Source organism: Puma concolor, chromosome B4 (genome assembly GCF_028749965.1).
Source record: "Puma concolor isolate L17-30 chromosome B4, mPumCon1.1.hap2, whole genome shotgun sequence".
NCBI classification, from domain to species: Eukaryota; Metazoa; Chordata; class Mammalia; order Carnivora; family Felidae; genus Puma; species Puma concolor.
Window position 1 is genome coordinate 111,852,793 of NC_141673.1, and position 25,104 is coordinate 111,877,896.

At 40.0% G+C, this 25,104-nt stretch overlaps 1 protein-coding gene across 18 annotated transcripts in view; it reads left to right on the top strand.

Annotated features, from left to right (window-relative positions):
- Nucleotides 1-25,104, top strand: part of PARD3 (par-3 family cell polarity regulator) — a 680,086-nt gene that overhangs the window by 253,954 nt on the left and 401,028 nt on the right. For 17 of the 18 annotated variants that reach the window (XM_086714599.1, XM_086714604.1, XM_086714589.1 and 14 more), the window contains one exon: nucleotides 23,843-24,023. In XM_086714599.1, coding sequence (XP_086570725.1) covers nucleotides 23,843-24,023 — 181 coding nt within the window. Of the gene's footprint in view, nucleotides 1-1,014; nucleotides 1,152-23,842; nucleotides 24,024-25,104 lie in introns of those variants that run through there. The other variant, XM_086714605.1, reaches the window with a different exon arrangement.

Sequence of the window (25,104 nt, forward strand, 5' to 3'; positions counted from 1 at the left end):
CACAGGCTCTGGGTTTGGCGTGCACAGAGATAGCATTCTCTGATAAGCCCCTTGGTCCAGTTCCCAGCCCTTAGCACTTTTTGTGTCTTGTTTCTGTGTTACAAGCTGTAATCTTACCCATCTTTACCTGTTTCTTCTCATACCGTTAGACTTCTCCAAGACCTACGGAGAAGAAATGTAGGAATGTATTTAAAGCAGCTAGTTAGTCACATAGAGTTTTTCTAAATTGCTAAGTGGTATTTTTGCTGAACTTAATATTATTTTAAGCCCTGAGTATCCTGCCCAGTAATACACTTAGTCTTCAGAATAAACAGAACATGAGGCTTCCAATGAAGACGGCAACATCAGCCACCACTGGCTCTTGTGCTCACTGGCTTTGGGCCTGTTCTCTTGCTCAGCATTTACACCTACAGGCTCAGTCAGGTATGCTCATAAGAGCCTCACGAGTTTTATCACAGCTTCACAAAAGTTGGCATCACTATCACCTCCATTTTCTGGGTGAAGAGAAACTGAGGCGTAGAGAGGTAACTGGCCCGGTGCCACCCAGCTAGTTAGTGGTAGAGCTTGGATTTGAGCCAACATCTTGCAGACTTCAGATACTGTCATCTTAGCTTTCTTCTGCCACCCTTCATTTGAAAAAGCCCACTTGTCCTTGAGGGCTGCACCTTGTTCTGTCCCTCAGCTCTTTTATGCCAGTTCACCTGCACTGACTTCTTTCTGTAGGCTCTCAGCGTTCAGATCCCTTGTGTATTTCGACACCTCCTAACACTGGCAGTTGTTGCTGTCTAAGATCATCTCCTAAAAGCTAACTTGTGTGGTGTGGTTGAAATTGCAATGCAGTTCCTCATGGAAATTGGGGTGTTTACCATCTCATGGCAGCCTGCTGAGTGCCTTCTGAAGCTGAGCATTTGTACTGAAAGGTAGCATTGCAGATGGCTATTTTGTTATTCTGTTAGATGTAAATGTTTAGGGAAGGCTGAGTTTATGCGAAAAGTGACACACAGATTGTGTCTCTTGGCACTTATCTTTTAGGTCTCCCTTTACATGAAGACTTGTGGCTCTCCTTTTCCTTGATGTGGCCATCCTTGGGCCCTCTGGTTCTTGGCCATGGTGGAAGTTGTATGGTGGACAGTGTCATGTAGTGATTCCAGGTAAAGCCATTGGCTTCAAGTACACTTGGGCAGTTCTACCATTAGAAGTGGTGGTAGAACTTAACCCTGTGGGTTTCCAGTTTCCCTGGGTATTAAGTGGATATGATAGTAGTACTGTGTGTATTTTGAGGATTAAATAAAATAATGGGTAATAGGTCTAAACACAGTAGTGGTAACAAATGGTAGCTACTGCCATTAATATCACTCCATTGCTATTGCTGCTGCTATTATCATAATCACATTTTTTAATACCCAGGAATTTTGTGTTATGACTCTTATTTTTCTTCTAATCGATGTAAAGGGATTCCTTGTTTCTAGGTTTTAACTTTGAACACTTATGTAGCAAAATGGGAAGACAGAGCAGAAAAACAAACTGGAATACTGCAAGGTAAAAATAAAGAGAATTTGAGAATATTTAGAAGAGATTTATACTCTGCTAATATGTAACTTTGCGGTGTCAGAGTGATGTAATAGAATTTAAGAAATGTGTGTTGCTATTTAATTGAATATCAGAAAATATGTTTTTAATAGTCTCTTTTATTATCTTAAAGCAGGGGTTTGTGAATCTGCTGAAACTATATCCAGACTTCAGTGCCTCTATGCATTTTTTTCTGTGGAGAAGGTTCATGGCTTTGTGTGTCACACAGTTCTTGGCACATACTAGGCAACAGGGTGTGAAAGAATAAGTGTAAATGAAACAGGTGATGAATGGTAGCCTTCTAAGCAGGTGCAAAGTTCTTTATCAGAAATGGTACCATAAGACAGGTAGAAACCAGAGACCAGAGGGGTCAGGGGTTATAACAACAGGAGTTGGCTCTTATTTTGCATTAATCTACTGTTTCCTGAAATTCTAGGCTCAGCCTCTTTCAAACATACATTTGGCTTCACAGAACAATTACATCTGGATCATAGAGGATTGAAAAGTAGGAGGACTCTGGCATGGGGAATTGGTATTCCTTGAACTAATGTACAAGCCACAATCTCTCTCTCTTTTTGTAGGCTGTGAAAAGAGCTTGATTTTCTGGATATAAGCAAAAGTGTGAGGTTAGGTGATGATGCCCAGAGGGCTTGTAATACACTAGCTACTTGTAGTAACATGCCTACACTCTTTAGAGGGATTGCAAAATATATAGAATAAGTGATATTAGTTCAACATGTGTTTATTGGGGCACCTTTTAGGCAGGAGCAAAAGATTAATGAAATTGACCCTTTCACAAGAAACCCAAGAACTGGTTACAGAATCCTCATCTGTTAAGCTTATTGTTGTAAAGATGAATTAATCTGCTCAGTGTTATTTGAACAAATATTTGATTGTCTATTCACCTCGTCAGTGGACTAAAACTTAAGTTTCTTCATATTTTAAAATATCTCCTATTATTGAAATTATTTTTAGTATTGGTGTGAAATAACTTTAGGTCCCACGTTGAAAATATGCATTGATCTAACCTTCCTGAGAATATTTTAATATACCTCCTTGATAATATTTAGCTACTACTGGTTCCTACTCCATCATGCTTTCACCCTCCCAGTTTCTATGAAAGCTTGTTGCCTTTGGTTTACTTTCTTTTTTCTTTTCTTTCTTTCTTTCTTTCTTTCTTTCTTTCTTTCTTTCTTTCTTTCTTTCTTTTTTCTTTCTTTTCTTTCTTTCCTTCCTTCCTTCCTTCCTTCCTTCCTTCCTTCCTTCCTTCCTTCCTTCCTTCCTTCCTTCCTTCCTTCCTTCCTTCCTTCCTTTTTTGTCTTCCCAGATCTTCAAAGGTGGAATTGGAGGGAGGGAAGAGAAACCTGCAGTCTCAGCTTTATTCAGGCTTTGGTCCTGACTTCTGCACATGCTCCATGTTCAGATTGGGATCCTTAACTAAACTCATGGCTTCAGCTACCACTACGTGCTGGCATTGCCCATTTATATTTTTTTAGCCAAGAACTCCCCTTGGCACCACAGACTCCCGTTTCTATTTGTCTTTCTGGGAAGTGGATACTGGAGCTAGGATAGTTTCACCTCTAAGTGAATGCATCACTTTTCATCCCAGACTTCTTTGTCCTTGTCCTTGCTCTCTGTCCAGTCACCCAAGCCACAAACCTAAACATTTCAGATTGATCCCCTCTTTCATAGTACCAGCCCCAGCATGTACCAAATCATTTTAAGTAAGTCTCAATTCTGCATTAAAAAAAAATTTTTTTTTTAACGTTTTTATTTATTATTTTTGAGAGACAGAGAGAGAGCATGAGCAGGGGAGGGGCAGAGAGAGAGGGAGACACAGAATCTGAAGCAGGCTCCAGGCTCTGAGCTGTCAGCACAGAGCCCGATGCGGGGCTCAAACCCACAGTCTGTGAGATCATGATCTGAGCCGAAGTCGGACGCTTAACGGACTGAGCCACCCAGGCGCCCCTCAATTCTGCATTTTAATAATTATACTTTTTATTTCTCTTGTCACTCCACCACCTTTCTGTTAGTCTACCCGTCATGACTTCTTCATTGTCGGACCAAGGAGCTTTGTTTACCTTCTCGTCCTTTCTTCATAGTCCTTGAAACCTGCAGAATGAATGCAAATTAAACCTGTGTGCATGTAAGGATGCCCCACAGTTTTCAGGGTACAGTTCATGTGGTTTAACTTCATCCCAGTGCCCTTCATCTTCCTCTGTTGATAGCCTCAGTCTCTTGAAACTCTCTCAAATAATAATAATACGTAACATTTCTTGAGTACTTGCTATTTGCAAACTGTTCTGTGCAGTTTGTCAGAATTAAATAGGGTATGTAACAACCCTATCAGTGCTGAGACCCAGAATGTTCACACTGCCCAAGGTCGGGGCTCCTGGGTGGCTCAGTTGGTTAAATGCCCCTCTTGATTTAGGCTCAGGTCATTATCTCACAGTTTGTGGGATGGAGCCCTGCGTGGGGCTCTGTGCTGACAGGGTGGAGCCTCCTTGAGATTCTCTGTCTCTCTCTCTCTCTCACTCTCTCTTTCTCTCTGCCCCTCACCAGCATGTGCACATGTACACTCATGTGTGTGCTCTCTCTCTCTCTCTCTCAAAATAAATAAACAAAAAAATAAAAATAAAAAAGGATCTCCCCAGGATCATACAACTGGTGAATCACCTCTCTGAGCCTTACTAATTTTGGGGAGCCAATTCAAAATTCACAGCCTTATGGTGATGAAAAGAGTGGAGAGCACTGCAAACAACAGCTTAAACAGGACTCCACTTCCACTGTTCTGGGGCACGGATGGTGTCGTTTTCTGTGTGTGAGCAGTAAGCTAAAGGAAAGCAGAGGCTTTGGCATTCCTCAGAATAGGTTTTCCACAAAAACGAAGGTTTCCAAGCTCTTTGGCCTTGACTACCTACATCTGTCAGATGGTACTAGATTTCAAAGGATTTGCATTAAGTTTCAGTATTAAACTTCTGTGTGAATTGGGAAAATGTCTAACTTGCTATTTCTTTTGTCTGTCAAATCTGAGGGAGAAGGGATTGACATACAATTAGTATTTATTCTGTGTTCACTTAAAAAAAATTGCTGAAACAGGTTATACTAATGAAGAGTTGTTATAAAGAATTTCATTATTTAGTTACTTTTTGAATAAACCTGCCAGTTGGTTTATTAAAACCAACTCATTAAAATGAACCTAATTTAATCAGCATTGTGTTGCATACTGAAGATAATTTAGGCTAATGTCAAGGACACCTTTATCTCTCCTTTGTAGAAGGTATTGAAATAATGAGTGTAGCAAAAAGGAGTCAGAAAATGTTTGAAGTTTTTCATCTCTGCCTCTGGGTGGATATTTAAAAATCACACTTATCCTTTTTGCATGCAAATTAAACTGAAAGGCATTTTGTAATGTAACATTAACGTTATATTTTACAAAACAAATTTATTGGACTTTGATCTTTTGCTAATATTCGCTTGTGGTTGTCAGAATGAATAGTGACTTCTTATTATGTATCAGTGTAAACTGAACTTTCATTCAGAACTTTGAGGGAACAGAAGTAGTGGGATTTTATGCACCTTCACTGGAAAATAAATCACTGTTAAACAGCAACTCCCATTTCTTCTAGCTTGCTTTTCCTAGGGCACTGTTTTTCTCCCTAGATCCCCAGCTCCCCAAAGTCTTAATAGAGTCATCTGAATTCCTTTCTTCCTTTACTTCAGTTAGAGTCACTTTTTTCTGATGATGCTCTTAGATGGAAGCTGAGACATCAGTGGGGGTCTCCTTCAAATTGTGAAGTCAGCAGGTAAGGGATTACTGACCCCCCCCATGAGTTCCCTATACAAATGGCAAGTTGCCTTGGAAACAAGGCCGGTTATTTGAGTAGGAACATTATCTTGTCTTTAAATGCCAGAGAGGATGACTTACCTGCCTCTGTTGCACCTTCTCCAGGTGGAAAACTGTGTTGAGATGTTTTCTGCGTCACTTGACTGGAGCCACAGCCAAATTTTCTTTTCTTGTGCTTTTAATTTTAAACATGATTTGCAAAATTTAGAACTGAGGAAGTGATCCTTCAAATTTCTATTTTAGGATGGGAAGTTTTCCACTACTGATTGCCAAAAAAAAAAAATAATAATAATAGTAATGAAGTGTTATATATAGTTCACAAGATTTGACTGGCAAAAAATTTTAGTGATGAGTCATTTGTCATATGTTCAACAATAGAATCAGTGATGGGTTGATTAGGGAAAGGATGTGATTGTGTAAGTTCTGTGAGATGGTGTTACTTGATGAAAGACTGACTGGCTGATTGCTCCTGTGTGCCAGAAAGTACCTGGTACAAACTCCAGCACAGAGCTGTATGGTGCGAGTTGCTAGGAGAATGCAGTAACAACTGGAGGCTTCCACAGGACTACTCCTTTTCTCTGATGTAAACATTTGTATTTTGTTAGTTGTATGGTGGAAGGAGGAGCTGGGAGTGGTTTGGGCACATTGAGACAAGGTTTTCAGGTCAGCAGAATAGGCCCTGGCTTAATGTACCTGGCTGGCTGAGGAGGTAAAACTAAAAGGCACCTTCGTAACCAAAGGGCCCAACCGTGCTTTGGTGGACTCACCAAATGGAGGCAGAAATACAGATGCACAGAGAGTAGGGCATAAGCTCTTACTTTTTAAGACTCTGTGATCCTACGCAGTGGAATTATGGTGCTGTGTTTCTGGGCCAAGGAATCACATCGGCAGCTTCTTATCCATTAGGCGTCTGGGTCAGGAATTGGGGGGGAGTTGAGGATGGTGACATAGACTGTCATAGACTCTGGGTCTGGAGTTCTCTCTTGTCCAGCAAGAGAGAAGAGGCAGGATTGAAATGCAAGAGAGGCTAATGTCCGGGAGGAGACAAGAGCCCCAATTAGGGTCCTTGCTCTGTTTTTATTAGGATCAGAAGGCTTACAAGCATGATGGACATGGACAAAGAGACAATGAAACCTTGAACATTAACTCATGGCCGTGGGGGAAAGGGGGTTTTGAAGATATGTGGTGTTAGGGTTTTGGGTCAATACAAAACACAATTCTGGTGCTGGGTGGAAGGTTGTTTACAGCAGACATGAGGTCCCACCTTTGTTTACCTAAACTGGTCTAGGGGACAAGAAAGATCCGAGTGTGCTACCTCAGGGTCAACAAGGCACCTTTCTTTTGCTGATTAGCTCAGCTCTGGGCAACTTTGCCCTGCTCCTGTCTGTAGCCCTGTTTACCTGTTTTTTGTCTTTCCTTCTAGTGAAAGCAGCTCTCTACTATTGTACTAAATTGGAAGGTGCTTCCGCCCTTAAATCTTGTTTACCTAATCTTAGATGTTTTCATCCTGAGATTTCCTATTCCTATACCTGGGGGCCTTTGCCCTGTTTACCTAATCTTGTTTACCCAAACTTGGGTGTGTTCATCCTGTGGCTTTCTAATTCTTTATGCCTTGTTAACCCATCTGTGCAAGTTCAGGGAATTCCTAAGCTTATTCCCCACAATAGACTTGGGAGTGAAGGAGGCAATGGCACATCTTTGTGGGACCAGGATTGGACGTATCATTTTCTCATTAAAGCTCAAATAACATCACGATTGGTGCTGTGGCTTATGGTAATGTATCTTTTGATTACAGTTCAGAGCAAGACATTGAAAGGCTATGTGTGTATGGTTTTGGCTTGTCTCCTTATGCCGCATTTCCTCCATGTTTGACTTTGTTTAATAAAACCTTTATTTTTTAAAATTTAGATCCCCACATCCCAGATCATGGCATTCATAGTAGACATTACTCTTGAGGAAGTCTGTCATTTCCTGTTCATTAATGCAGCTGTTCCTGAGTATTATTCCTGAATAGCTATTTTTGAATCAATATGTAACACATATTAGTAGTTAAGCATTAAATTGTGTACAGATTAAAACACCTTGTTGTTGAATCTTATTTCCACATCTTACTTTCCATATAGGTTGGAAGACTGGGAGAGGGGCACTGTGGGGAAGGCTCAATAGATGAGCTGCCTCTAAAATCTCAAGCTGTGGAGCTGGAAGTTTGGGTGGATTTGAGGTCTCTTCTCATGGTGCCGTGTGGGGCAAGGACCCCTGGCTCTTTGCCATTCTTAGCTTAGCCAGAAGAAAAGTGGCTAGCTTTCAGCATGCACATGTCATTTTAGCATTCCTTTCAAAGCTGTAGGTCTTTTTTTTTTTTTTTTCATCAGATAAAATATACTTAATTCTTGAAATGCTGATGAGGCACGGAATTAATCTTGCGAATATAACATTTAAAGTTTTTCAGTGGCGAGCTTGAGATTATCCTGCAGTGAGTTAGTTTTCATTGGTATAGTTTGTATTACTACTATTATAAAACATCATTGGCTCAAATATATTCTTTTACTATTGTTCTGCTTACTCAACCAGTAAAACAGTAGCTCTATTTAAATGAGCTTTTAATGAAGTAAGCAAGTAAGGCTCAGAGAATGACTAAGGATTTAGTATTGTCTCTATGTCATTAAAGTAAGTTCAGTCATGAGAAAGTTTACAAATTGATTTAATAGTTTTTCCTTCATGTCTACATAATAATTAGTTATTACATCATTACATTTAATTCTGAGGTTCATATGGCTTCTTTCCCAGTTTTACCCACCATCATCTCTTTGAGCGAAAGCTGCATGTGTTCATGATAAAGTCACAACAAATGCCACCTCCTCCAGTTTGGAGTCAACCTATCTACATGTGATTAACCAATTTCAGAGTTATTTTCTTCTATCTTACTGTGCAATAATACTTTTTATTAACACTTAAACAGTAGTGTAATGTAGTTGTAACTTCATGGACGGGTACAAACAGAGCAGTGGCACTTGGTGATGGGGATGGGAGGGAGAGGGGTTTACATTATATCTGACAAGTGGGTCAGCGAGCTTATGGCTACAGTATTTGCATATTTTCATTGTGGTTTGTGGTTGACATACTCAAGGCTATTAGTTGAACATTACTCTTAAATTGGGAATCTAATTACTCTGAAGGCTCAGTGGGTGATAGAGTGTATCATCCTGAGGGACAGCAGAATTAAATCCAGCTCTGAAATGTAAGCTGGGGAGTATCATAGCTGAATGTTTCACTGAGATTTCCAGATGAAGCATAGTGCCTTTTTAGGTATCTGTGACTTTCTTAAAGGATGCTATTAGCTCTTGTGGGACAGGTAACCTTTCAGCGCGGACAGGTAGGGGTGTGTGATGGTGTTGGTCTTCTTGATTGTTCAGGTAGCAATGGGAATGTGTTGCCCTCCTCTACCTGATACATTGTTTAAAACAGCACTATTAAATATTTATCTAAGTAGATTACCTTCTAATGTGTAGATTACATACAGTGCTAATCTGTATACTCATGCTAGTATCTGTTCTTCTGTTATATATGTGCTATAGGTTATTAAATGTGCTTTATGGGAAACAACTGTAAATGAAGGTTTTTGTTTATTTGTTTCATTTTTAAAGGCATGGATAAAGGGGAATTCAGGAACCCAAGTACTTGATCTATTTTTACTATGTCTTAAAAAAGTACATGCCTGAGTTAAAGGGGGTGGGGAAATTGGAATTATTGATATGTGTCATCCTAATTATAGAAATTCACAGGTTGACCTGCAGGAAAGAAAAGTCGTTTTTGGAATAGGGGAGCTTAGAATTGTATATTTTGAAACACTATTACTTCAGTTAGAAAATACATGTGTCTTTAATCACTTGATTTTTATTATTAATTTTAAGAAATTTACTGCATTGTGCTATAGCTCTCACATTTGCACTGCATTTTCTTTCTGTTACATTTATTATTTTAGCCAGATTTGCCCATGAAACCTCCCTGCCATTGCTCAGAGTTATGTGTTACCTCATTATTTTGGGGCATCATCATTATCATCACCAAAGTACTGTGTCAGGAAAAATATTGAAAAATGTGGGAAACGTGGATAATTCCCCACCAGAGGCACAATCAAGTGCATTTCCTCTTTTGTGTTTCTTGCTGATTTTTTTTTTTTTTTTTTTTTTGAGGGAAGGAGAGAAAGAGCAAGGGAGGGGCAGAGGGGGAGGGAGAGAGAGAATCTTAAGCAGGGCTCCACGCCCTGTGCAGACCTCATTCAGGGTTCTATCTCATAGTAGTGAGATCATGACCTGAGCCGAAATCAAGTCATGACCTAAGCTGAAATCAAGAGTCTGATGCTTAACTGAGTGGGCCACCCAAGTCCCCAGCTGATTTTGTTTTGATACTATAAACCAAAGGATTCCATGGAGTCTGGCTTACTCGCTGAAGCCACTCATGTTCCATAGGTGAAGAGAGAGTCTTATAGACATCTTCAAGTTCATTGTGGTTTTAGTATTTTTCCACATGCTTTGGATTTTCTCCAGGGCTAAAAATGTGATGCCTTTCTGAGGAATTACAAGTCTTTATTTCAAAGCCAAATAGTTTGGTGTATTATTGTATTGTTGTATTAATGTTGAGTATACAAAGGACATTAGTGAGACCCATCACAATCAACTTCCTCTGGGTATGTTCAGCCTGTATGTGAAAGAAACCAACAGAGGCAGAAGGAGAGATAATTCAAAGGCTGTGGCGGTGAAATGGCTTCTGAGGCTGTGTGGGGTCTGAACTTAGAGGGTTTTGAGACCTCACGTAGACAGCTACTTGACTTAAGTCACCTGCCATTTTCCTGTAGGAAGACAGAACCTGTAAGATCTTTGGATTCTTCTAAAAAAGCTTGTCTGATTAAAACTGAGTGATGATATCACCGGCATGGAATGGTTTAAAATTATCTTGCTTTCCCTCAGATATGTTCAGACAGTTTTAGGTAGTGGTATCAAAATTATGTTAATTTGGTAAGTTGGGTTATTACCTTTGGTGAATCAAGAATGAACAGAATCCTATTCAAAGACTCATACATGATTCTAGTCTGCAGCTTCCCAGTGGGTGTGCTGTCAATATGTTATATGTTCCAGGGGCAGGAGGTTTGTGAGAAAAAAAGGATCTTTGAAGTTGGATAGATTTTATTTCCAGTTCTCAGATTCATTCTGTACTTATTTATAGTTAAATTCTGGTCATATTAATCTCTCTGAATCGTAGGTTTCTTTTCTGTGGAATGAAGTCTAAAAGCGGCCCCATTTTTGTGTGAGGAGTTGAGGGGAGGATGTAGGGCACCTGCAAAGAAATGAATTGTGTGGTTATTGTGATGTTGTGATGCTGAATTGTTCTAGCAAGGATTCTCCTTTCCTTTTCTTGTTTTTTGTTTGCTTGTTTGTTTTGGTTTTTGTTTTTTTGGTATGTGTGGGTGTTTTCCCTCCTCTTATTGTTGGTGTGTGGTAGAGCTTTGCCTCAGTCTTCAGTGACTCTTGAAACTGATCCTCAGGGGCGCCTGGGTGGCTCAGTTGGTTAACATCCAACTTCGGCTCAGGTCATGATCTCATGGTTCATGGGTTCAGGCCCCACGTCGGGCTCTGTGCTGACAGCTCAAGGCCTGGAGCCTTTTTTGAATTCTGTGTCTCCCTCTCTCTCTGCCCCTCCCCTGCTCACACTCTGTCTCTCTCTCAAAAATAAATAAAGATTAAAAAAGTTAAAAAAAAAAGAAGAGAACTTTTATTTATTTATTTTTTATTTTTTAATTTTTTTTAATGTTTATTTATTTTTGAGAGAGAGAGAGAGAGACAGACAGACAGACAGAGCATGATCATGGGAGGGGCAGAGAGAGGAAGACACAGAATCCGAAGCAGGCTCCTGTCTCTGAGCTGTTAGCACAGAGCCTGGTGTGGGGCTTGAACTCACAAACTGTGAGATCATGACCTGAGCCCAAGTCAGAGGCTTAACCGACTGAGCTAACCAGGTACCCCAAAGAAGAGAAAGTTCTACACAGAGTGGGGCGCCTGGGTGGCTCAGTCGGTCAAGTGTCCAACTTCGGCTCAGGTCATGATCTCGTGCTTCATGAGTTTGGGCCCTGCGTTGGGCTTTGTGCTGACAGCTCAGAGCCTGGAGCCTGCTTTGGATTCTGTGTCTCCCTCTCTCTCTGCCCCTCCCCCACTTGCATGAGCATTCTCTCTCTCTCTAAAAAATAAATAAACATTAAAAAAATTTAAAAAAATGATCCTCAAATTTACAAAAGTATGTATTTATCAACCAACACAGTGTAACTTAATAATAGCTAGTGGTGAATGTGTGCTTGTGTTCTGACAGTGGATACACCTTATCTCTTTGTTGTAACACATCTAGGAGGATAGGCAAGGGCACTGTACTAATTTCCTATTGCTGCTGTGACAAATTACTAGAAACTCGTGGCTTAAAACATCACAAATTGACCAACTCACAGTTCTGTAGGGTAGAAGTCTGACATGGATCTCACTGTGCTAAAATCAAGGCGTGAGCAGAGCTCTGATCCTTTCCAGAGGTCCTAGGAGAGAATCCATTTTGTTGCTTTCCAGAGGCTTCTTTCTTACATTCCTCAGCTTATGGCTTCCTTTTTTCATTAAAAAAAAAAAATTTTTTTTAACGTTTATTTATTTTTGAGACCGAGAGAGACAGAGCATGAATGGGGGAGGGTCAGAGAGAGGGAGACACAGAATCTGAAACAGGCTGCAGGCTCTGAACTGTCAGCACAGAGCCCGACGCGGGGGCTCGAGCTCACGGACCGCGAGATCATGACCTGAGCCAAAGTTGGCCGCTTAACCGACTGAGCCACCCAGGCGCCCCCCTTTCTTCATTTTAAAAGCCAGCAATGTAGCGTCTAACCATTGTCACATCTCTCTCTGACCACAGTTGGGAAAGTTTTTCTACTTTACTAGATTTGTGTGATTACCCCCTTCTCAGGATAATCCAGGATAATCTCTCCAGTTTAAGGTCCTTCATCTGAATCATATTTTATTCTCTTTATTTACTTTGAGAGAATGAGAGAGCAATTGACAGAGGGGCAGAGAGAGAGAGAGGGAGAGAGAGAATCCCAGGCAGGCTTCGTGCTGTTAGCATGGACTGGATGTGGTCTCAATCCAGGAGAACATGACCTGAGCTGAAATCAAGACTTGAATGCTTAACCGACAGAGCCACCCAGGTGCCCCTGAATCATATTTTAAAGTCCCTTTTGCCATGGAAGGTTAACATCCACTGGTTCTTGGGTTTGGGGCATGGGCAACAAGGGGCATTATTCTGTCTTCCACAACCACCATTCTCTTTTTCAATATGAGGACCATAAGGCTTAGAGATAGTTGAGGCCAGTGGGATTTACCAACACCCACCGACAAAGTAAGATCAGAGCTAGTTTGGAATGGAAGTCTCTTTGATTCTGAATCCTGTGCTCTTAGCCTCTTTGTTACATGCAGTTCTGGGCTCTCAGCACATGATTGTACCTTAACATTAAAGGGGGTTTATAAGTGTTTGCCTGTGCAGTTTTAAAAACAGTTTGGAGGATTCTAATATTTCTGAGTTAAAATGATTTGTCCTGAGGTAGGTGAGGAATGTATGGCCAAGTTTGGAGTTTATTTGTCTGTGGGTTTATCCTGAAGTGTGGGTGTTACCCTAAATTCAGCATGTCTGTTTTTATGGAGACTTGACTCATGAATGGATCAGAAGAAAGATTAAGCCATAACTATTGAAAGTAAAAATGAACTTTCAAAACTGATCTACTTCATGGACAGCAGCAAAGATTCCATCTGTTAAAATATGGGTATGAGTCATGTTTCACAAATTTAAAAGCAGACATTTCCTTAATTTTTTGAAGGGCATGATAGAGATTTTTAATATGTGATGTTTTGTGAAGGTCTCGTTTTCTTTTGCTCTGCTACTATATGCATTCTTGCAGAGTAGATTTTCTAAAATTATATACCCTTCCCAATTTAACACAAAATTACTTCATATCCGCACCTGGCACTTAAATTTTGGTTTAAAAGAAAGCTGTGGAAATTGTATGTTATTGGCATATTGCAAATCACCAACTGTGATTCTGCCACTGAAATTCAAACAGCATTTGTTCGTGACACAGTCCAGATTTCATTATACTTGTGTTTTCTAAAAATGCGGGAGATAATTATTGAAACTAATATACATGTATAAGTTCTTCCATGTGTGGCATTTAAAGACTCGTTCTTTGTAATTTGCAATCTCCATTTTCAGTTTGCAGAAAGGACTTGATTCTTCAGAGAACACACCATTGTAAAAAGTTAATAACAAAACTTGAATTTCATTTGCTTCCAATTAAACACCAAATGTCAGAGTTTAATATCTTCAAAATGCATATTAAGCCACACACCTTGTGAGAAGTCTTATGATATTAAAATCAAGGATGAAAATTCAGAATCTCAGTGAAGAGCTTAAAATGGATATCATTAGTTTATCAGGGTTACTGAGGTACCTTGACTTTTAGCTTTATTTTGGAAGTTCAAAATTATAAATTGGATGTTACTGGATGGATGAGCATTCTAGTGCAGGGTTATCAAATTATGGCCTGTGGGCCAAATTTGGTCCACCACCTGCTTTGTAAACAAAGTTTTATTTTAACCTATTTTATTTAAACCATGCTCATTTATTTATGTATTGCCAGTGGCTGTTTTTATGCTACAAAGGCAAAGTAGAATAGTTGTGAGGGAGGCTGCATGGATTGCACAGCTCCAAAAATATTTACTATCTAGATCTTTCAATAGTTTACTGACCCCTGATCTAGTAGAATGTGTGTGTTACTAATCCTGGGAGATTCTTGCCAGTCAGTGTCAGATAAATAGGCTGATTTTATTTCTGTATATGGAAACTTCAGTGTATACATACAAACACCTTTCCATTTTTTTTTAACTGCTAAGGATTTCTTTTCCCATTTATATTGCTTATTGTAAGGTTGAGTGGTCCAACTATTTGTCCTACTTTAATTTCTTCTTACCACTTAACCTCCCTCCACGTTGTTTAATCAGCTAATTATATATGATGCCACAGCAGGGTTCTGAGCTTCATGTTTGTTTACATGTCTCTGTGACCTTAGGTTTTCTTTTTTTGTCTTATGAATTAATTGATGGTATATAAATGTTCATGGAAATAGCATTTGCTCAAAATGACAATAGTCTCTCAGAAATAAAGATTGGAATGATTAAGTATTTACCATGGTCTGTAAATTCCTCTTACTTTACTTTAACTGATAGGACTATTCACATTGGAAAAGCTTGAATTAGAGGTAGAAGGAGTGGGGATTTTGGGGGTCAGTCATGGTTCCACTTTCCTTGGAAGCCAAGGTTAGTTTGCAAGCATAGAATTGCAGTGTGAATGACCAACAAGGTACGACTGGTCTTTAGATCTTCATTACTCTGAGATTTTCAAGGACTGCCACTGTTTCGTGATAAAAAGAAATAGATTGAATTTTAATTTTCATGGTACTTTGTAATGCTGTATTATGATATTGTAGTTTTGAAATAATTTTATATTTGAGAAAAATTGCAAAAATAGTATAGACTGTTTCCACATACCCTTCATTCGCCTCTAATGTAATAGTGGACATAACTGTAGGACAATTACCAAAGGTAGGAAACTAGTAACATTGAGTCAATACTGTCTGTAGCCCTCATCTGAATTTTGTCTTTTTTTTTTTATAAATGTATGATTTATAAATGTATGATTTATACATGTATGACTTTTTTTTTTATTTATATATGAAATTTATTGTCAAATTGGTTTCCATACAACACCCAGTGCTCATCCCAAAAGGTGCCCTCCTCAATACCCATCACCCACCCTCTCCTCCCTCCCACCCCCCATCAACCCTTAGTTTGTTCTCAGTTCTCAACAGTCTCTTATGCTTTGGCTCTCTCCCACTCTAATCTCTTTTTTTTTTTTTTTTTTTTCCTTCCCCTCCCCCATGGGTTCCTGTTAAGTTTCTCAGGATCCACATAAGAGTGAAACCATATGGTATCTGTCTTTCTCTGTATGGCTTATTTCACTTAGCATCACACTCTCCAGTTCCATCCACGTTGCTACAAAAGGCCATATTTCATTTTTTCTCATTGCCACGTAGTATTCCATTGTGTATATAAACCACAATTTCTTTATCCATTCATCAGTTGATGGACATTTAGGCTCTTTCCATAATTTGGCTATTGTTGAGAGTGCTGCTATGAACATTGGGTACAAGTGCCCCTATGCATCAGTACTCCTGTGTCCCTTGGGTAGATTCTTGGCAGTGCTATTGCTGGGTCATAGGGTAGGTCTATTTTTAATTTTCTGAGGAACCTCCACACTGCTTTCCAGAGTGGCTGCACCAATTTGCATTCCCACCAACAGTGCAAGAGGGTTCCCGTTTCTCCACATCCTCTCCAGCATCTATAGTCTCCTGATTTGTTCATTTTGGCCACTCTGACTGGCGTGAGGTGATACCTGAGTGTGGTTTTGATTTGTATTTCCCTGATAAGGAGCGACGCTGAACATCTTTTCATGTGCCTGTTGGCCATCCGGATGTCTTCTTTAGAGAAGTGTCTATTCATGTTTTCTGCCCATTTCTTCACTGGGTTATTTGCTTTTCAGGTGTGGAGTTTGGTGAGCTCTTTATAGGTTTTGGATACTAGCCCTTTGTCCGATATGTCATTTGCAAATATCTTTTCCCATTCCGTTGGTTGCCTTTTAGTTTTGTTGGTTGTTTCCTTTGCTGTGCAGAAGCTTTTTATCTTCATAAGGTCCCAGGAATTCACTTTTGCTTTTAATTCCCTTGCCTTTGGGGATGTGTCGAGTAAGAGATTGCTACGGCTGAGGTCAGAGAGGTCTTTTCCTGCTTTCTCCTCTAAGGTTTTGATGGTTTCCTGTCTCACATTCAGGTCCTTTATCCATTTTGAGTTTATTTTTGTGAATGGTGTGAGAAAGTGGTCTAGTTTCAACCTTCTGCATGTTGCTGTCCAGTTCTCCCAGCACCATTTGTTAAAGAGACTGTCTTTTTTCCATTGGATGTTCTTTCCTGCTTTGTCAAAGATGAGTTGGCCATACGTTTGTGGGTCTAGTTCTGGGGTTTCTATTCTATTCCATTGGTCTATGTGTCTGTTTTTGTGCCAATACCATGCTGTCTTGATGATGACAGCTTTGTAGTAGAGGCTAAAGTCTGGGATTGTGATGCCTCCTGCTTTGGTCTTCTTCTTCAAAATTCCTTTGGCTATTCGGGGCCTTTTGTGGTTCCATATGAATTTTAGGATTGCTTGTTCTAGTTTCGAGAAGAATGCTGGTGCAATTTTGATTGGGATTGCATTGAATGTGTAGATAGCTTTGGGTAGTATTGACATTTTGACATTTATTCTTCCAATCCATGAGCAGGGAATGTCTTTCCATTTCTTTAAATCTTCTTCAATTACCTTCATAAGCTTTCTATAGTTTTCAGCATACAGATCCTTTACATCTTTGGTTAGATTTATTCCTAGGTATTTGATGCTTCTTGGTGCAATTGTGAATGGGATCAGTTTCTTTATTTGTCTTTCTGTTGCTTCATTGTTAGTGTATAAGAATGCAACTGATTTCTGTACATTGATTTTGTATCCTGCAACTTTGCTGAATTCATGTATCAGTTCTAGCAGACTTTTGGTGGAGTCTATCGGATTTTCCATGTATAATATCATGTCATCTGCAAAAAGCGAAAGCTTGACTTCATCTTTGCCAATTTTGATGCCTTTGATTTCCTTTTGTTGTCTGATTGCTGATGCTAGAACTTCCAGCACTATGTTAAACAACAGCAGTGACAGTGGGCATCCCTGTCGTGTTCCTGATCTCAGGGAAAAAGCTCTCAGTTTTTCCCCGTTGAGGATGATGTTAGCTGTGGGCTTTTCATAAATGGCTTTTATGATCTTTAAGTATGTTCCTTCTATCCCGACTTTCTCAAGGGTTTTTATTAAGAAAGGGTGCTGGATTTTGTCAAAGGCCTTTTCTGCATCGATTGACAGGATCATATGGTTCTTCTCTTTTTTTTTGTTAATGTGATGTATCACGTTGATTGATTTGCGAATGTTGAACCAGCCCTGCATCCCAGGAATGAATCCCACTTGATCATGGTGAATAATTCTTTTTATATGCCATTGAATTCGATTTGCTAGTATCTTATTGAGAATTTTTGCATCCATATTCATCAGGGATATTGGCCTGTAGTTCTCTTTTTTTACTGGGTCTCTGTCTGGTTTGGGAATCAAAGTAATACTGGCTTCATAGAATGAGTCTGGAAGTTTTCCTTCCCTTTCTATTTCTTGGAATAGCTTGAGAAGGATAGGTATTATCTCTGCTTTAAACGTCTGGTAGAACTCCCCTGGGAAGCCATCTGGTCCTGGACTCTTATTTGTTGGGAGATTTTTGATAACTGATTCAATTTCTTCGCTGGTTATGGGTCTGTTCAAGCTTTCTATTTCCTCCTGATTGAGTTTTAGAAGAGTGTGGGTGTTCAGGAATTTGTCCATGTCTTCCAGGTTGTCCAATTTGTTGGCATATAATTTTTCATAGTATTCCCTGATAATTGTTTGTATCTCTGAGGGATTGGTTGTAATAATTCCATTTTCATTCATGATTTTATCTATTTGGGTCCTCTCCCTTTTCTTTTTGAGAAGCCTGGCTAGAGGTTTGTCAATTTTGTTTATTTTTGCAAAAAACCAACTCTTGGTTTCGTTGATCTGCTCTACAGTTTTTTTAGATTCTATATTGTTTATTTCTGCTCTGATCTTTATTATTTCTCTTCTTCTGCTGGGTTTAGGTTGCCTTTGCTGTTCTTCTTCTATTTCCTTTAGGTGTGCTGTTAGATTTTGTATTTGGGATTTTTCTTGTTTCTTGAGATAGGCCTGGATTGCAATGTATTTTCCTCTCAGGACTGCCTTCGCTGCGTCCCAAAGCGTTTGGATTGTTGTATTTTCATTTTCGTTTGTTTCCATATATTTTTTAATTTCTTCTCTAATTGCCTGGTTGACCCACTCATTCGTTAGTAGGGTGTTCTTTAACCTCCATGCTTTTGGAGGTTTTCCAGACTTTTTTCTGTGGTTGATTTCAAGCTTCATAGCATTGTGGTCTGAAAGTATGCATGGTATGATTTCAATTCTTGCAAACTTATGAAGGGCTGTTTTGTGACCCAGTATATGATCTATCTTGGAGAATGTTCCATGTGCACTCGAGAAGAAAGTATATTCTGTTGCTTTGGGATGCAGAGTTCTAAATATATCTGTCAAGTCCATCTGATCCAATGTCTCATTCAGGGCCCTTGTTTCTTTATTGACCGTGCGTCTAGATGATCTATCCATTTCTGTAAGTGGGGTGTTAAAGTCCCCTGCAATTACCACATTCTTCTCAATAAGGTTGCTTATGTTTATGAGTAATTGTTTTATATATTTGGGCGCTCCGGTATTCGGCGCATAGACATTTATAATTGTTAGCTCTTCCTGATGGATAGACCCTGTCACTATTATATAATGTCCTTCTTCATCTCTTGTTACAGCCTTTAATTTAAAGTCTAGTTTGTCTAATATAAGTATGGCTACTCCAGCTTTCTTTTGGCTTCCAGTAGCATGATAAATAGTTCTCCATCCCCTCACTCTCAATCTAAAGGTGTCCTCAGGTCTAAAATGAGTCTCTTGTAGACAGCAAATAGATGGGTCTTGTTTTTTTATCCATTCTGATACCCTATGTCTTTTGGTTGGCGCATTTAATCCATTTACATTCAGTGTTATTATAGAAAGATATGGGTTTAGAGTCATTGTGATGTCTGTATGTTTTATGCTTGTAGTGATGTCTCTGGTACTTTGTCTCACAGGGTCCCCCCATAGGATCTCTTGTAGGGCTGGTTTAGTGGTGACAAATTCCTTCAGTTTTTGTTTGTTTGGGAAGACCTTTATCTCTCCTTCTATTCTAAATGACAGACTTGCTGGATAAAGGATTCTCGGCTGCATATTTTTTCTGTCTAGCACACTGAAAATCTCGTGCCAATTCTTTCTGGCCTGCCAAGTTTCAAAAGAGAGATCAGTCAGGAGTCTTATAGGTCTCCCTTTATATGTGAGGGCACGTTTACCCCTTGCTGCTTTCAGAATTTTCTCTTTTTCCTTGTATTTTGCCAGTTTCACTATGATATGTCGTGCAGAAGATCGATTCAAGTTACGTCTGAAGGGAGTTCTCTGTGCCTCTTGGATTTCAATGCCTTTTTCCTTCCCCACTGCAGGGTAGTTCTCAGCTATTATTTCTTCAAGTACCCCTTCAGCACCTTTCCCTCTCTCTTCCTCCTCTGGGATACCAATGATGCGTATATTATTTCTTTTTAGTGTATCCCTTAGTTCTCTAATTTTCCCCTCATACTCCTGGATTTTTTTATCTCTCTTTTTCTCAGCTTCCTCTTTTTCCATAACTTTATCTTCTAGTTCACCTATTCTCTCCTCTGCCTCTTCAATCCAAGCCGTGGTGGTTTCCATTTTGTTATGCATTTCGTTTAAAGCGTTTTTCAGCTCCTCGTGACTGTTCCTTAGTCCCTTGGTCTCTGTAGCAAGAGATTCTCTGCTGTCAGCTATACTGTTTTCAAGCCCAGCGATTAATTTTATGACTATTATTCTAAATTCACTTTCTGTTATATTATTTAAATCCTTTTTGATCAGCTCATTAGCTGTTGTTATTTCCTGGAGATTCTTCTGAGGGGAATTCTTCCGCTTGGTCATTTTGGATAGTCCCTGGCGTGGTGAGGACCTGCAGAGCACTTCCCCTGTGCTGTGGTGTATAACTGGAGTTGGTGGGCGGAGCCGCAGTCAGACCTGATGTCTGCCCCCAGCCCACCGCTGTGTCCACAGTCAGACTGGTGTGTGCCTTCTCTTCCCCTCTCCTAGGGGCGGGATTCACTGTGGGGTGGGGTGGCCTGTCTGGGCTACTTGCACACTGCCAGGCTTGTGATGCTGGGAATCTGGCGTCTTAGCTGGGGTGGGTAGGCAAGGTGCACGGGGGCAGGAGGGGCAGGCTTAGCTTGCTTCTCCTTAGGCGATCCACTTCAGGAGGGGCCCTGTGGCAGCAGGAGGGAGTCAGATCCGCTGCCGGAGGTTTGGCTCCGCAGAAGCGCAGAGTTGGGTGTTTGCGCGGAGCGAGCAAGTTCCCTGGCAGGAACTGGTTCTCTTTGGGATTTTGGCTGGGGATGGGCGGGGGAGATGGCGCTGGCGAGCGCCTTTGTTCCCCACCAAACTGAGCTCTGTCGTCAGGGGGCTCAGCAGCTCTCCTTCCCTTTGTCCTCCAGCCTTCCCGCTTTCTGAGCAGAGCTGTTAACTTATGACCTCCCAGACGCTAAGTCGCGCTTGCTGTGGGAACACAGTCCATCAGGCCCCTCCGCTTTTTGCAAGCCAGACTCGGGGGCTCTGCTTGGCCGGCGAGCCGCCCCTCCGCCCCGGCTCCCTCCCGCCAGTCCGTGGAGCGCGCATCACCTCGCCGCCCTTCCTACCCTCTTCCGTGGGCCTCTCGTCTGCGCTTGGCTCCGGTGACTCCGTTCTCCTAATCCTCTGGCGGTTTTCTGGGTTATTTAGGCAGGTGTAGGTGGAATCTAAGTGATCAGCAGGACGCGCGGTGAGCCCAGTGTCCTCCTATGCCGCCATCTTCCCTCTCTATGACTTTTTTTTTTTAATGTTTTTTTATTTTTGAGAGAGAGAGAGCACAAACAGGGGAGGGGCAGAGAGAGAGGGGGAGGAGGACAGAAGATCCAAAGCAGATTCCATGCTGACAGCAGCAAGCCCATTGAGGGGCTCAAACTCACAAACCTTGAGATCGTGACCTGAGCTGAAGTAGGACACTCATCCGACTGAGCCATCCATGCACCTCTTGTCTCTTTTCTACTAATGTCCTTTTTGTAGCCCAGGATCGAGACAAGGACCGCACACTGCTCTGTCTCTTCCAACTTCCACAATTTCATAAGCTTTTCGTTGACTTTCATGACTTTAATATTTTTAAAGAGTTATTTTATACAAGGCCCCTTGAGTTGGATATATCTGATGTTTTCTGATGATTAGATCAAAGATACACATTTTCAGCAGGAATCACACAGAAGTAATTTTATATCCTTCTCTGCATTTTATCAGAGGGTGATATGACTTATTACTGGTGATGTTAACCTTGGTAAAGTGGTTTCTGCAAGTTTCTCCCCTGCAAAGATACTATTTTTCTCTTTTTAATTAAAAAGTATTTTGTGGGGAGATACTTTGAGATCTGCAAATATCCTGTTTCTCATCATATTCTCACCCAGTAGTTTTAGCTTCCATTGGTGATCTCGCCTGCAACAACTATTGCTGTGGAGATTGCTTGGTGATTTCTTCTATTTCCATCATTTCTTCTATAACTATTAATTGCAATGCTATGGTGTGGAAGAGCTGTCTATTTTCCACCATTAATGATTTCTTCAAAGATTTACTTATATCATCATGGATTCACACATATTTAGTTTATTTTGGAGCTAAAATCTAACTGTATTATTATTTACTTGTTTACAGGTTGTCTCAGCTTTGGCCATTGGGACTTCTTTCTGGTTGGCACCTGATTTTTTTTTGTTTTAAACTATGTTTTTTTATTTCTTAGAGTCAGAGAGATAGAGCGTGAGTGGGGGAGGGGCAGAGAGAGCGGGGGACACAGAAACCTAAGCAGGTTCCAGGCTCTGAGCTGTCAGCACAGAGCCCGATGTGGGGCTCAAACTCATGAACTCTGAGATCACGACTTGAGCCGAAGTTGAACACTCAATCTACTGAGCCACCCAGACACCGACCCTTTCTTTTTTTACGTTTATTTATTTGTTTTGAGAGAGAGAGTGTCAATGAGGGAGGGGCAGAGAGAGAGGGAGAGAGAAAGAGAATCCCAGGCAGGCTTCATGCTGTCAGCACAGAGGCCAGTGCGGGTCTCAAATGCACAGAATCATGAGATTTAGACCTGAGCCAAAACCAAGAGTCAGACGTTTAACCGACTGAGCCACCCAGACGTCCCACACCTGATTCCCTTTGATGTGCCTCCTTCACTTTTGAGTACTGCTTTACTTTTTAGCATTGCCAAGGTGTTCCAGGCCCATCTATCATTTTCTCTGCCCCAACCCTGGAATCAGCTATTTTTCTAGGGAGCCCTTGTTCATTTATTGGAAAATGGTATCAGAGGCCAAGATTCAGGCACTTGTGTTCCTTCACACGGTGTGATCGCTTCTAGGACCTCTCAGTGGGCAGGGCTAAGAACCACACATGCATTAACATTCATCCATCCCTATCTTGTCAGTCTACCTGCCCGCTTACAAAACCACATATTTATATTGATGCCTGTAATTTCAATCTAACATCACAGAATTTATTTCGTTATTTGTAATTTCTGTTTCTGACAGTGAGAATTTTGACTTTCATTATTCAAAATATTTTTCTTTCTTATTCATTACTTGTGTGTGTGTGTCTGTCTAATAGTGTGAGAATTTTTTTTTTTTCAACGTTTATTTATTTTGGGGACAGAGAGAGAGCATGAACGGGGGAGGGGCAGAGAGAGAGGGAGACACAGAATCGGAAGCAGGCTCCAAGCTCTGAGCCATCAGCCCAGAGCCCGACGCGGGGCTCGAACTCACGGACCGCGAGATCGTGACCTGGCTGAAGTCGGACGCTTAACCGACTGTGCCACCCAGGCACCCCAATAGTGTGAGAATTTGTAAGCCATGCACTTGTGAGAAACAAATTTATGTGAAAGTTGTTTTTTTCTCTAACCTTAGATTAAGCAGTGAAAATAGTTTTCTAAAATTACTTAATTCTTTTCTCTCCTACCTCCTTCATTGTTCCTATTTTCTTTCTTTCAACCCTGTTCTTAGTAACTTCTGGGTGATAACTGTCTTTTATCCTTCCTATATTTCTTATGCACAAATGGGCAGACACATGTATAATTTTTAATACTCTTTCCTACTGAGTGAAAGGTACCTTCTACCTTTTGCTGTATATACAGTACTATATATCATACATATGCATTACATATAAAAATCCATTTTCTTTTCCTCTTAGTATATCATTTACAAAAAGATTTAAATCGACCCTATTTCCTTTAGCATTCTGTGATATAAAACCATTTTATTATTTTTCATCCTTAGAGTTTTGGATTTGAAATGCACAACTGAGAAATAAAAAAGTAAACCATCAAAACTCAGGGAAAGACTGTTTCGTTGAAGTTTGGCTTCCTAAGACATAACATTTCTGGGTGCTTAGATAGCAGTATTTCTCCTCTATCGATTTATGTCCAATGTGGTATAAGTTTTTGGTAGCAATTATAAATGCCTTTGTTTATAAATGCAAATTTACCTTCCATTTCTAGCTGGTGGCAGTGTTTGATGAGCAAGATCCACATCATGGAGGTGACGGCACCAGTGCCAGCTCCACGGGCACCCAGAGTCCAGAGGTATTTGGCAGTGAGCTGGGCACCAGCAGTGTCTCCGCCTTTCAGCCTTACCAAGCGACAAGTGAGATTGAAGTGACACCTTCAGTCCTTCGTGCAAGTAAGTGAAGGCTCTTTCTTCTCTGCATGTTTCATCGTAATTTGCAGGGATGCCAACTCTTGTTATCCAGCCATGCTCCTGTGAATGGAGTTCATTATCTGTTTTTATCAGAACTGATTAAGTTTAGGACCTGGGCAAATGTCTTTTGCTGGAGAGGTAGTCAAGATTCTTCACACATTAATATATTAGGCTTATTTTACTTTAGACTGGTAGACTTTCAATCGCTCACCCAAGGTAAGTAAGGATAACTGTAAAGTTATATTACCTGAATTTTTCTTTCCGTGTATTTCTTCTGAATGTTAGATCAAATAGGAAATAGTCAAAGGCCTCACAGTGAATCAGAGCATAGCATCTCTGATTGATAATTAACTTGGATACAGCCATTACTTGAACTCTATCTAAAGAGCAGGTGATGAAGTGACCGCAGGGATAGAGTTATCTTCAGAGATTTGGAAGAGTGGCTGTTAGAATACATTCCACAGGAAGGAAAATACAGGGCTTCTTGAGTTTATATTAGGAATCTGGGGTCATAGAGTACTCAAGTTCTAGAATATTTGCCTGAATAATTCTGTCTGCCATTCCTACAGATTTACTCAGAAAAGTGGAGAACTTTTGCTAAAAATAAATTCAGTGTTTGTAATTATCTAATCTTATAATTGAGCAGTTGTTAAGAAGGTCCATTTCAATAAATATAAGTTAAAAATTGTTATCTTTTAGTCACATTTATGTAGAAACATTGCAGTTTTTCAAGTGCTGTGTGATTTTGCCAATAGTCTTTAGTACATCTTCGTGTATAATAGGTAATAATATATAATATTATATTATATATTTTATATTTTATTATATATTATATATTATAATTATATATTATATATAATTATATAATTATATATAATATTATATATTATTTATATATTATATATTAATATATATAATATATTATATATAATTATATATAATTATAATTATATATATATTATATTATAATATCTCTATAATAATACACAGAATCCTAAATAGAATATAGTTAGATAGTATTTAGAATATATGGTTTATTCTTTTTTTTTTTTTTTAATTTTTT